This window comes from Ahaetulla prasina, chromosome 3 (genome assembly GCF_028640845.1).
Source record: "Ahaetulla prasina isolate Xishuangbanna chromosome 3, ASM2864084v1, whole genome shotgun sequence".
NCBI lineage: Eukaryota > Metazoa > Chordata > Lepidosauria > Squamata > Colubridae > Ahaetulla > Ahaetulla prasina.
This window is the reverse complement of record NC_080541.1, coordinates 85,688,778-85,702,688: the sequence shown is the minus strand read 5'-3', so window position 1 is coordinate 85,702,688 and position 13,911 is coordinate 85,688,778. Positions and strand designations below refer to the sequence as shown.

Here is a 13,911-nt window from a genome sequence, read left to right as displayed (position 1 = left end):
CGGTGGTAAATGGGAAAAACAGCCCTCAATCACTTTTTCAATGCCCTTGTAATTTTGGTCACTAAACAAATGCTTGCAAACCTGTATTTCACACGTTTCTATCATTAAATTCATAAAACATCATTTCACATTTTCTTCATTTAGCAAAAAGTCCACTGAAGTTTTTTAGTCTTTAAAAAAAAAAAACTTATTTTCTCCCTGATAAATTATGTCAGTTTTGCCATTTTCACTAATTCTGACATTTTTACGATCCATTTCTTCATTGTAGAAATTTCCTTCCAGCTTTCTGCATTCAGTAATCTTGCTGCTGTTATCATACATAAAATTAACCTTCCATCGGTCTTTTCCAATTTAATATCCATATGTGCTAAGGAAAAAATTCTGGGTTTGTTTTTTGTTACAATATCGACTTTTAAAATTCTTTATATTGTTATATGTATTTATATTTTGTATCCAAAATTTCGTAGCTTTTTTACAAATTTACCATGCCTGGTAAAATGTCCCTTCGTGTTTTTCACATTTACAGCATTAACTCATGGAATCTTATATATTTTTAAAAATTTCTCTGACACCAACGATACATCAATTTTCATTTATTGTTCTTTAAATGCTGCTAAATTGCAACTCCTATTATCCTTTATTATCCATGCTAACTGGATTGCTGGAAATGGAGTTCAACACTTGATGGAATTCAATACAAAAACCTGCATGTTTTAAATTCTTGTTCAATACCAAAAATGCTTTACAGCTTTCAGTAGCATGCCTTTTAAGGCAGACATTAAAATTCTTCACTCAATCCATGCTGCATCCTTGAATGGGAGCAAACTTTTTTGTGGATAAACGCATATACAAATATATCTAAGATCTGTTAATGTGTTATCTATACATCTTCATTTGGCAAATTCATACCGGTCATACATATTCAAAACTCATTTTATCGAACATACGGGATGTTATTCTGAAGGATGAGTATTTGGGTATCATTATCATCATCACTTTTGCCACTATTTATCCACTGCAGGAGGATGAAGGCCTCTTCCACATGTTTCCAACCAATACAGTCATGAGCTTTCTTTTTTCAGTTGGGCCCATAATACTTGCTGATGTCATAGATCCATCTTGTTTTAGGCTTTTTTCATGGATGCTTTTTATTCTATGACTGCCTTGATCCACCTGCCATTAGTTCTTCTTGCTATGTGGCCAGCCTATTTCCATGTCAGTTCTTTTACTCTCTTTATGATATTGTATACTTTGTTCTCTATTCCCTGTGCAGGTCTTTCTATCTTGACTTGTAATGCCAAGCACAGTATCTTTTCATGGCTCTTCGCACCATTCATAGCTTTTGTATCTATTGTGAGGTTAGTGTCCATGTTCCACTAGCATATGTTAGAACAGGTAGCACACACTGAACGAACACTTTTCTCTTCAGGCATAGGGGGAGGTTGTTCTTGAAAATTATGCTTAGCTTTCCAAATGCCTGCCAACCACTTTTAACACATCATTCAATATCCTTAATTGTATCACCTACCATTGAGATCCATTGGCCAAGGTATATGTAGCGGTCTACTGTGTCTAGTTCTCCTCCAGATATATTTTTTTCTTTCTTTGGTGAATTTATTAAACATAACCTGACTCTTTTTCATTTCTCCTGCTTTGTGCAGCTCTTGTATGTGCCTTTGTAGCTCTTCTCGATCTTGTGATAGGAGAACATTATGTGCAAATCTTAAGTGATTTAAATATTTTTATTTAAATATTTAAAATGGATTTGTATTTCATCTTTTGCTGACATGTTTCTTCTTGAATACATTTTCTTATGGTTCAACTTACTCGTTTATTAGTGAAACTTCCGGTATTCTTCATTGTCCATCATTTTTTCACTAAATCAATAGTTTCATCAGAGATTTTTGACTGTACAAAGTATTTTTCCAGCAGTGCTAGAGATGTAGGAGATTCAAGGATGTTTTTGACTATTTGTTCATTTTGATCCGTAATGTTCATATCTTCCAAATCTTACAATAGAGCAAAGCAATTTGATAGATTAATCTCAAAATCACTGTTCTTGTCTAACAGCTTATCACTCTTTATTTTTATTTTTTGTGACGTCTTTCTCATATTCATAAATTCTTTTCAACATTTATACATCTTTTGGGGGTGTATCATGTAATATAATTTTTAACTTTTCTTTAATTCATGGCTTCAATTATATTTTTAAGAGCCAGTACATTGTCATTATAGTTGTATGTTATCCATGTCACCAGTTTGACATACCCAATAGCTGATCTACAAAACAGTCAAAATGGAAAATTATAACTGTGTGCAACTTCTGGATTTTGTTTTATCCTTCTTATTTTTCTTCCTACTCCAGCCTTCTTATATATATTCTCTTTGCCAAAGATAACAGCTAATGCATTTGATGAAATTGACTATAATCCATAACATACAATGTCTCTTTGAGATATCAGAATGCTTGTTTTCCTGCAACAGGAAACTACCATATTTTTAAAAAATCAGAATTACATATACTTTTAATTTAAAAAAAAAATAATTTGGATTTTAAAGTAGTGATTTTATTGATTAAAACATAAATTCAATTGCATTTTAAACCAGTTGAACATCTTCAGGGTTTAATTAAACTGATGCTATTAGGAGCTTGTTTAAAATGGAAAATTAGCATATTGATCTAGCTTTATCTATTAACGATGGAATGAAGGAAAGGATGGAAGTAGGAAGAAATGTTTGTTGACATCAAACATAGATGTAACAGATGTTGTATATTTATTACCAAATGATGAATATTTGTTTTGGGGAATATGATAAGCATTCAGTACCGAATCTAAATAACTCCTTAGGCTCTTTGATGTTCTGAGCTTAAAGAAAGTTTGAAGAGATAACTATGAAAACAGCTCTGAAAATCTGCCTCCACTTCAGAAAACGTTTCCTACAAAACTCCTATGTATATTTGGCCCTGTAAAAAAGAAGGGTACTTCTTTAAAAAGGGGGTGGGGAAAGAAAGCTGTTAGAAGGAAATATTATATTTGTTTAAATTCTTGCCTTTATCTTTTTTAAAACTAACACTAAGTTCAAAAGGAAAAAAATAAATGTAATTCATGAATGTCACAATTTCTCTCATAGTAAAATGCTAACATGTAATAGATTTCAGGATGAAACTTCCTGAAACATAATCCTAATATGGTAAACTGATTTTAGAAGTAAATCAGTATTCCTTGATTGCTCTAAAGAAATAGGAAACAGTGTTTTAAATTCACATGCTAATACTTTATCAACCAAAAGATGGGTTCTTAAAGTAGTATCCTTGGTTCAAGGTAGGTTCAAGTCAATAAATATAATAGCTTACTAACTATAAATAAATATTCTAAAAGTAGGAAACAATTGATATGTTTTCTTTCCTGTGACATGCCTATCTTCCTGCTGACATACATCTTCTCTATGAGATTATTTTTAAATATATACTGTATGCTTGAAAACAATCTTATATTCTAAACCCAATTAAAAATACCTATACAGACTAACCCCCCCCCAACTTTGTAAACAATATTGCACTATTCTGAAATGTTGATTATTTAAATGTTATGTGTATAGTTATCATAAGTTATTTTTTTTTAATTCTAGTGTCACTATGTGCCTCTAATAATCCATTTTCAAATATTATTACTTCGAACTGCTGCTGCCTATTAATTTTGCTATTCCTGAGACTAGAAAGAGGCTGTAGAGGCTACCTTTTTTTTCATTAAAATCTTAACCACCAGAATTTTCTGAAACTCTGCAACCTGTCTTCTTAATTTATTTTGTTTATTATGATTGGCATCACCAAGTTTATAAACAGAAGCACAAAATCAAACAACATGGGTTAATACATCAGAGCCCTGGTCAGACAGTAAAAGGTAAAGGTTCACCTTGCACCTTTGCTAGTCGTTCCTGACTCTAGGGGGTGGTCCTCATCTCCGTTTCAAAGCCAAAGAGCCAGCACTGTCCAAAGACGTCTCTGTGGTCATGTGGCCAGCATGACTAAACACCAAAGGCACATGGAATGCTGTTACCTTCCCACCAAAGGTGGCCCCTATTTTTCTATTTGCATTTTTTACGTGCTTTCGAACTGCTAGGTTGGCAGAAGCTGGGACAAATAACAGGAGCTCACCCTGTTATGCGGCACTAGGGATTCTGCTAGGCACTAGGGCTGCCAACTTTTTGATCAACAAGCTCAGCGTCGTAGCCACTGAGCCACTGCACCCCTTCAGTTAGACAGTAGAAATGACAAATAAGCGTCATACTTTTTGCCAGGATGTTTCTTCAGAATGGGATAAATAAATGTCATCCAAGATTTCCTGTATACAGAGCAACGGAGGACTTGATAGAGCATCCAGGGATATATGCTGGTGTAAAGGGATATTTTATAAAGTACATCCATCTTGGCCCAGGTGAAGGCCTGATGAAATTTGGAAGTAGAATGGAGGAAAGATAGGATGATGACAAATATCTTATTTGGGGGGAAAAAATCCACAGACTGTAATATTGGATAATTAGCCTTAGACTAATTTGGAAATTAGAATACAAGATTCAACAAGAAATACCTTTAAGTGACAAAAGTTAAAGGCAAATAGGATGCCTATCAGGTCCACCATTTGACTGCCTAAAAAGCACATCTGCAATATTTGTTGTGCAAATTCAAAAATCAGAGAAATTTTTAGTTCCTGACATGGCTGAGAAATTTATTGCGATTTATCTTTAAATGTTAAACCTACCTAAATGTAAAGTTATTCAATGCAATATTATAAATATGTTGTCTTACATTTTTTCCCTTCAAAGAACAATTATTCTTTGGCCAAAGAACAAGGCCAAACATAGAGGCTAAATGAATTCTTAATGCATCCGAAAGGGCGCAAATTCTCATTCTGATATTTTTTTAATGGAAATGATGTAAAACAGATTAATAAAGTTGCTTGATATTTGCTTTTAAAAATCTATGCAGATAGTTTCCAAATTATATAATGGTTTCATGTTAAATATACATTTAGCAGAACATTTTTTCTCCATGTTATTTCTAAATATAATAAATTGAAAAAGGTTGCATTTTTGTACTTGTAAACTATGATGTAAAATATGAATAATTTTCTGAAAATTAAGATAAAATAAACAAGGTGAACAACTTAAAAAAAACAATGCCACATGTATTACAATTAAAGGAACAAAAGCACCATTATAACATGGCAAGAAAGCATCTTTCTATAATGCCACAGAAATATAAACTCTCAATATCAAACTATCAAGTTAGGCAACCGGTCATAAGTTGAAAATTACCTGTGTGCTAGGAAACTCTAAACTCTGTTATAAGGAGAGAACATTACATAGGTTGCCTTGAGCTCCTGAATAAAGACTGATATATAAAAATAATAGTAAGCAGAAACAAAACCTCTGGGGATCCTTGGTTCTCTCTGAGCTTACTTGTTTTCTTACAGACATTTCATTATCCAAACTAGGTATCATCATCAGTGCTGGTCTAATAAAACCTCTCTTGGGTATCAATCGATTATACTGAATAGAGTTCTATTAAGTAATAAACATAAGAAGAAAACTGGAATCTCGTACATCAATACAGATATATCCAGGAATCCATCTGTATACAGTTACCAAATTAAGAGAATTATCTATCTTCACTCTTTCCTGCCTACAGTCATTTTCCAAATTATCTTTTAAATAATCCAGTTCAGTTCAATAAATAAAAAAAAATCCCAGGAGGGTAGATTTGCATTAAAAAAAAAGGAACAAAAGGCATCTGTTTCGTTAGTTGGAAAAAGAAACTTTTCATTTTCATCCTGGCTACAGAAACTTGCCCCAAAGGGCATCCAAGAACTGCTGTAAGGCAAACAAGCAGACATTTTTTCCCATCTATAGAGAGTAATAATATCCCAAAGATTTAACAGATTTTGTTTGTTTGTTAAAATTATACGCTGCCCATCTCATTGAACTCTGGACAACTTCAATAGATTTAGTCACACACAATGAATGAATGCAAATTAAAACAAATCTGACAGCAAAACAATGACCACTAGTGACTCATGCTTGCTTCATAAAAACAACCACCAATTACACAAAGAAACAAATGAATACCACGTTGCATAGTCTGGATGCATATTAACACAATAGTTTGGGAGAGCTGATGTTGCACAAGTCGTCCTCAACTTACAAATGTTCATTTAGCGACTGTTCTAAGTTACAACAGTACTGAAAAAAGTGACATATGCTGCTTCTCACACTTATGACCATTACAATGACCCCAGTCAGGTGATCAAAATTTGGGTGTTTGACCGTATGTAAGGTTGCAGAGCTCCAGAATGATGTGATGTGACCTCCACTTGCAACTTTCTCAGCCAGCTTCTGACAAGCAAAGTCAATGGGGGAAGCCGGATTCGCTTAATGACCACGTGATTTATTTAAGAACTACAATGATTCACAACGGTGGAAAAAAGGGTAGTAAAAGGGCACATGAATTACTTAATAACTGCCTTGCTTAGCAATGGAAAGTTTGGGCTCAATTATGGTCATAAATCGAGGACTACCTCTATGTCAGAATGAAATCCCTTTGAAAAAAATTCTATAAACATTTTGTAATAATATCTAAGATTAATATAATGGATTTATGTGTTTAAAGACCTTCATACTCAGACCAACGCTCAATGCCAATCTGATTGAACTCTGGACAACTTCAATAGATTTAGTCACACACAATGAATGAATGCAAATTAAAACAAATCTGACAGCAAAACAATGACCACTAGTGACTCATGCTTGCTTCATAAAAACAACCACCAATTACACAAAGAAACAAATGAATACCACGTTGCATAGTCTGGATGCATATTAACACAATAGTTTGGGAGAGCTGATGTTGCACAAGTCGTCCTCAACTTACAAATGTTCATTTAGCGACTGTTCTAAGTTACAACAGTACTGAAAAAAGTGACATATGCTGCTTCTCACACTTATGACCATTACAATGACCCCAGTCAGGTGATCAAAATTTGGGTGTTTGACCGTATGTAAGGTTGCAGAGCTCCAGAATGATGTGATGTGACCTCCACTTGCAACTTTCTCAGCCAGCTTCTGACAAGCAAAGTCAATGGGGGAAGCCGGATTCGCTTAATGACCACGTGATTTATTTAAGAACTACAATGATTCACAACGGTGGAAAAAAGGGTAGTAAAAGGGCACATGAATTACTTAATAACTGCCTTGCTTAGCAATGGAAAGTTTGGGCTCAATTATGGTCATAAATCGAGGACTACCTCTATGTCAGAATGAAATCCCTTTGAAAAAAATTCTATAAACATTTTGTAATAATATCTAAGATTAATATAATGGATTTATGTGTTTAAAGACCTTCATACTCAGACCAACGCTCAATGCCAATCTGATTTCTTGGTATTCTTAGTATTTATACCTTATCATCTGACAATTTATGTGATCAGCTAAGTCTTGATCATACTGTACATCATTGTCACTTGCATTCACTAAGTTTTCTTCTAAAATTTGAAACAATTCTTTGATTTTTACATTGGTCTTGACCGTAATATTTTGTATGATTCCTTGATTTTGTTCAGTCCTTGAGACTAAACAAGAAAATTATGAATAGCATTGCTTCCAATGTTCTGCCGGGTTTGACTGCTGCAATTAAGTTCAATTTCCCTAAATAATTTCAGTTTATGCTGGTACTGCTGCTCCTACTGGCAGAGTCTGGATGGGACAATGGGGGAAAAGATCAATTACTTAAGATCCCATTCAATTACTACTGCAAAGCCTCACTCAGTGGCTTGTCTGAGTCAGACAAGATGCGGCATCTGCATTCAGAGACGATTCTGGCCGTCTTATTCCAAACATAAAGACTGTTCTCAACTGTCTGCCCAGTAGATCTTTTTTTAAAACATGTTCTTTGGTGTGGGGTTGAGTTCTACATTACAGTATGCTTTCTTCTGCAATCTATACCCATTAGATAAATGCAAAAGTATGTATACATGTAATTTTTGCAGTACATGCATATTAATATGCTGATTAAGTTGCAGTTGCATGGAAATGCAAATAAGTTTTTTAATTAAAAACACAGCAAAACCAAACGAACAAGACTCCAAGACTCTAGTGGGTTTCGGTATAAGACATGCTTGGTTTTCATGAGAACTTGATTACAGTGTTTATATATAAACTGAACTGAACTCTTGAGAATTTTCATTTCTTTCTGCTCTTTGACTTTCTTATAAATTTCAAAGAAACAAAGAAACTAAGTACCAAGTAAGCTAAACTACAACCTGGAGAATATTACTAGAGGAACAGAGGTAAAGACTGCATTCTATCATCTAATCTCCTATGGTGAGAATAAGACTTGGCACATCCACAGTCCAAATGGTATCATTTAATAGTAAACTTCTTAATAAACCAAGAAAAGGGATTTGCGCTGTGCTCACACATGCCCTATATTATCCTAATTGTTTAAAAATATATACATTTTTAACAAAATGGCCAAAATCTTGTGAATTTTGACTAACTTTAAATGTTATTTTTCTTTTGAGGGACATCTGTGTATAACATTATGTAATGATTTGAGAATTTGTGTATGAGTTACTACTGCATTTGTTCATTCCTTGCCTTAGTTAAAAAATAACTTCTTTTGAGCAAATGGAATTAGGGGATTGTTTGCTGTCAAATATCTGTTGTTTTAAAATAATCCTTATATATACAAAACAAGAAAATCCAGTTTGATTCCATCATGCTTCCTTAGAGAAATAATGGAATGGGTGTTGCTGGTGTCTGACCATGTGGAATATAAAGTGGTTTCAGATACTTACTATAAAAATACAATAAAAGAATCTCTATTAAATGTGGCAAATCAATACAATAAGTATAAAGAATGGAATGTGAGAACAGGAATAAAATTATTGCAACGTGAGCTCTTTTGCAAGGATTTACCTCATTTATACCCATTACTATAGCTTCTGACTTTTGTTTAGCTTATGCACATGATGTCTGAAAAACCACAATTTTGTATGCACTTTGAAAACGTTTTCTCAAACTATTAGAAATAGAAACACCTGCTCTGCTTTACATGAATATACTACATTCATGTAAATAAAAAGCTTACACATGCGATTAAAATGTGAATAACAAGTTTTTGTGCAGGTCCTTATTATCATGCATGTATTCTGTTTTCTCAAGTCTAGACATTTCACTTCTGTGATCTTTGCTTTCTCCAATCCACATATACATAAACATATCTAGGAAAAGGAGAAAGTAAAAATATATTTGTGAGAAAAGCTCTTTATATACTAAGAACTCATAGACTGCCTATACTACCACATGTGTTTTGTTTTGTGTTGTTCGGATGCATACTGTAGCCCAGGAGAATCTCCTTGATTGTGGCAGGAAAAAATTCAATAAATGAATAAATTAGTGTGTGGGAGGTAGATTCTTCAAGATGGTACCCTCCAGATATGCTGAGATTTCCAACTTCTGGTCAGCAAAGAAGTGCATCTATTTCTTTACGAAGTCAATTGTACAGTAAAACTGTTTATAAGATCCCCTGAGGCCTTATTCAATAATAAAAAAGAAATACTGAAGAGAAAAATGGTAAATGTCTACCCAGGTCAGCAACATAAATACACCCCAAGAATCAGGTTTGACTTGAAGGCAATTCACTTTCCTACATGCCAGTCTACAATCCTAAACTCTTAAGATGGTAAAACAGTCATAAAGTATACATGCAGTTTAGGCATATTTTTTTAATAGCGCAAATATAAAACAAAGTCATCTGAAGTCCAACAACCACTTGTGACTAAATAAGATAGACTTGTTTGAAAGCATGTGTGACACTGTATTTAAGATCACCAAGTGTTCAACATTAAAATCTATATGGCTAAGAAAGATTTGATTAGGATTTACAGCTTGCATTTCCTTCACAAAAAGCTTCTTTAATAATAATAATAGTAATAATAATAAATCTCTTACAATTCTGAGTATTTATTTATCAAAGTGAAACATTCCAGAACATAAAGGTGGAATCAACAAAGAACTATCAAAACACATCAACATCCTGTCATCGGGGCACTTGGTACCTTGCCCAAGAATTTTACAAAACACAACAAGAAATTGCAGCTTCCTGCAATAACACTAGCAGAAATTCCTGCAATAACACCAGCAGAACTGCAAGAAACTGCGCTACTCGGAACATCATATATTTATTAAGAAGATACTTGGTTGATACGTAGGACGCTGGCTGCAACCTGTATCAACCATTAGTACCAGTCAATCGTATTTGTGACACATCAGTTGACTGAATTTCATGTTAAATGAATAAAATATAATAATAATAATTATTATTATTCTTAATCAGTCTTCCGCGCAGGACTGACATAATAATTATGATTATTATAATATGATTATTATAATTATTACTATTATTAATTTTAATGTATTTTAATTATGGGCCAAATTTAATAGGTTTTTTAATTTTGGTTTTAATTGTATTGTATCTATTTAGTTGGTTTTATCTAGCTGTAAACCGCCCTGAGTCCTTCGGGAGAAGGGCGGTATAGAAATAATAATAATAATAATAATAATAATAATAATAATAATAATAATAATAATAATAATAATGATAATTAATAAAGCTCTTACAATTCTGAATATTTACTTATCAAAGCGAAACATTTCAGAACATAAAAGTGGAATCAGCAAAAAACTATTAAAACAGATCAACATCCTGTTTATTTCCTAATCTATTTACATTTTTTTTTCTTTAAGAATGAACACCTGTACTATAGTATTTTTAGCTTTCGGCTAAAAATACCAGAGGTCCTTCACACCCTTTTCGACTTTTAACAAGTAAACCCAAACCATTCCAGAAACCATTTTTGGAAGGCTGCATCTTGAAACCGATACTCACCCCCATAGGATTGTGGACAGAGTTAAAAACACACAGAACAAGCAGGCATCTAATACGGCAACGCAGGCTGGGAAGGGTGGGGGAAGAGAAGCGGGAAAAGGAACCAGAGGTTTAAAAGCATCTGCCAGCAGGACCGCGAAATGTCATCTTTTCTTCCCAGCCTCCCTTTTCCCCTCCCCAAGTCCCCAACTCTGCAATCATCAAGCGGCTGGATTCTCACCACAACGTGAGCTCCGGATAACGACAGCCGTTTGGGATGGTTGATCGGCCACACTAGGTAGAGCAGCAGCAGAAAGGCCACAACGAGAACCACCCCCGTGGCCGCCGCCAGCAGAACCGCGCCCGGCATCTCTGAGCCCCGAACGCCACAGGCTCGACTGAAGCACTTTCCTCTTCCCCACCGCCGTGGCTCGCAGGTCCTGGTCTACTAACTGACCGGGTTCAGCCAACCAAGGCTTCTTTTTCAAGGAAACGAACCCCAGGGCGACGGGGAGGGAAGAAAACTAGAGCTGCTCTCTCATTGGGAAGGAGACCGAAAGGAAGACCCGATTGGCTGCCTGTGTGGCGGGCGGGGTGGGAATAGGAACGGAGCGCGATGACCTATCCGCACGACGATTGGCCGGCCTCTCCGAACTTGAAGGAGAGCGGAGTTGTGAAGGGTTGGCGCGCGCGGGTGGGAGGGGAGAAGACGGCGGCAGCGGAGGGCTCGCCTGCTTATTGTTTTGTCTGCTTGGTTCCCATTCCCGCCGGCGCCGCTGGAGGAGGAGGAAGAGGAAGAGGAGAAGAGAAGCGGCTGGAGGAAACCTGGCGATCGTGGCGCAGCTGATCGTTCGCATTGCAAACAGGGCGACGAAGCGGCCCCTCGTCCTTTCTATGCCTACGAAAATCATTCCTCCAGAACGGGACCGATTCCCAAATTCAGATATGCTCTTAGGATCGTTACCTCAAAATATTTTCCCAAAGGTGCTTTTTTTTTTTTTCCCCCAGGAGACAACTGGAATTTATTTGAAGACGCTTCGCTTCTGATCCAAGAAGCTTCTTCAGTTCTGACTGGATGGTGGGGAATGGAAGGATTTATTATTTCTTGCAGACAGCTGGTCAGAGCTGAAGAAGCTTCTTGGATGAGAAGCCAAACCTCTTCAAAGAAAAAAAAGAAAGTAAGTCCAGTTGTCTACTGGAAGAAGAAAAAAATCACCTTTGGGACAACCATGATCTGGTTGACTGAGAATCTCTATAGGCTTCCACAAACATTTGAAGAACAGCACCGAAGGAGAATTAGAACATCCCATTCAGTTCCACAAGACATCTAGACAAATAAAAATGGGATCACGTGATATATATTGCAGATAAAGTCTTTTATTGCAACATTACATGCTCCATTTCATTGCTTTTTAAGGTATTCATATTACTTCATATTTAGCTTGGAGTAACTGACATGAGTGATTTATTCAGATAGGATGGGTGCTGATATCTATCTAAAAACATAATCTGGAACTTGTCACCTGAAAGTATAGCATACCAAAGTCGTGCTCCTCTGCTATTATATAAATTATATTACTGTGGGTTGTCATGTTTTGGCGTGTCAAAACCACACAGGGCACCTTAGAGCCCTGGATAGCTAATAATGTGACCCCACAAGTTCATAAAACTTAAAACGATGTAATTTATATACATTGACTATATTATGTATTTTATATGTAGATGAAGACAATTCCTTTGCACTCAATGTGGCCCAGGCAAGCCAAAGGTTGGATAACCAAACGCTTCATTCTTATTTGATGTATGATTTTTGGACCTTCCTGAAAAACAATTTACCGTTAAGTAATAAGACATATTGTGCTGGGTCTTGACACACCTTGCAGTTTTCATTCCATCTTGAAGACAAATGCAGTCTTTACAGAGCAGGAGATCTAATTTAGAAATGACCTGTTCAAGTAAGAAAACACAATTCTCAAAATGTACAACAAATGGAAAGTATGAATTGGATAATGCCCCTTCTATTTTTTAAAAAATAGAATGCAAGATGTTGTTTACTGATTGAATTTAAATCCAATCTATATGCTACCCATCCCATCTCTGGGTGTCTATGGAGATTCTCAGTCACCCAGATTATGATTGTCCCAAAGGTGCTTCTTCAGGAGGCAACCAGAAGGTCCAGTAGCCTTTTGGAAAAAGCACCTTTGGGTCATTTCTGGGTGGTTTACAATTTTGACATCTTTGAATGCCCTTAATTTGATATATCATTAAGTGAACAGTCGTAAGTTGAGGGCTATCTGTAAAAGATGTTATGGAAGAGGAACAAGTTTTACCAGATAATACAGGTAGTCCTCAACTTATACCAGTTCATTTAGTAACTGTTCAAAGTTACAATTTGACAAAGTCCCTCGACTGTTGTGGCATCCTCATGGTCACATGATCAAAATTCAGATGCTTGGCAACTGGTTCATATTTATGATAATTGCAGTGTCCTGGGATCACGTGATCCTTTTTTGAGATCTTCTGACAAGCAAAGTCAATGGGGAAGCCAGATTCACTTAACAACAATGTCACTACTTTAACAAATGCAATGATTCACTTAAGAACTGCAGCAGTAGTTGTAAAATGGGGCAAAATTCATTTAACAAATATTTCACTTAGCAAGATAAATTTTGGGCTAAATTGTGATCGTAATTTGAGGACTACCTGTACCAGTGATGAAATCCTCTGTGGTTTGCCACTGGTTCGCTGTCCGCACATGCATGGTGCATACCAAATGCACGCTGCACACGGAAGGAGGAGGCTTAAGAAGGTAAGTAGAACTGCGAGTGGGGGGGACAGCTGTGTTGTGCAACACAGTTGATCATCAGAAATACTGGTTTGGACAAACCGGTAGCTTTTTTTTACTACCAGTTCACCTGAACCAATTACTATTGGTTCGCCTGAACCAATGCAAATCGGTAGCATTTCACCGCTGACCTGTACTGAGA

The 13,911-nt window shown here is 35.7% G+C and overlaps 1 protein-coding gene across 1 annotated transcript in view; it reads right to left on the bottom strand.

The window, feature by feature from the left end:
* Nucleotides 1-11,448, bottom strand: part of KDSR (3-ketodihydrosphingosine reductase) — a 38,739-nt gene extending 27,291 nt beyond the window's left edge. Inside the window, exon 1 of the mRNA XM_058177714.1 lies at nt 11,166-11,448. Within this exon, the coding sequence (XP_058033697.1) occupies nt 11,166-11,294 (129 nt within the window). The 5' untranslated portion in view covers nt 11,295-11,448. The remainder of the gene's footprint in view (nt 1-11,165) is intronic.
* Nucleotides 11,449-13,911: the final 2,463 nt, after the last annotated feature.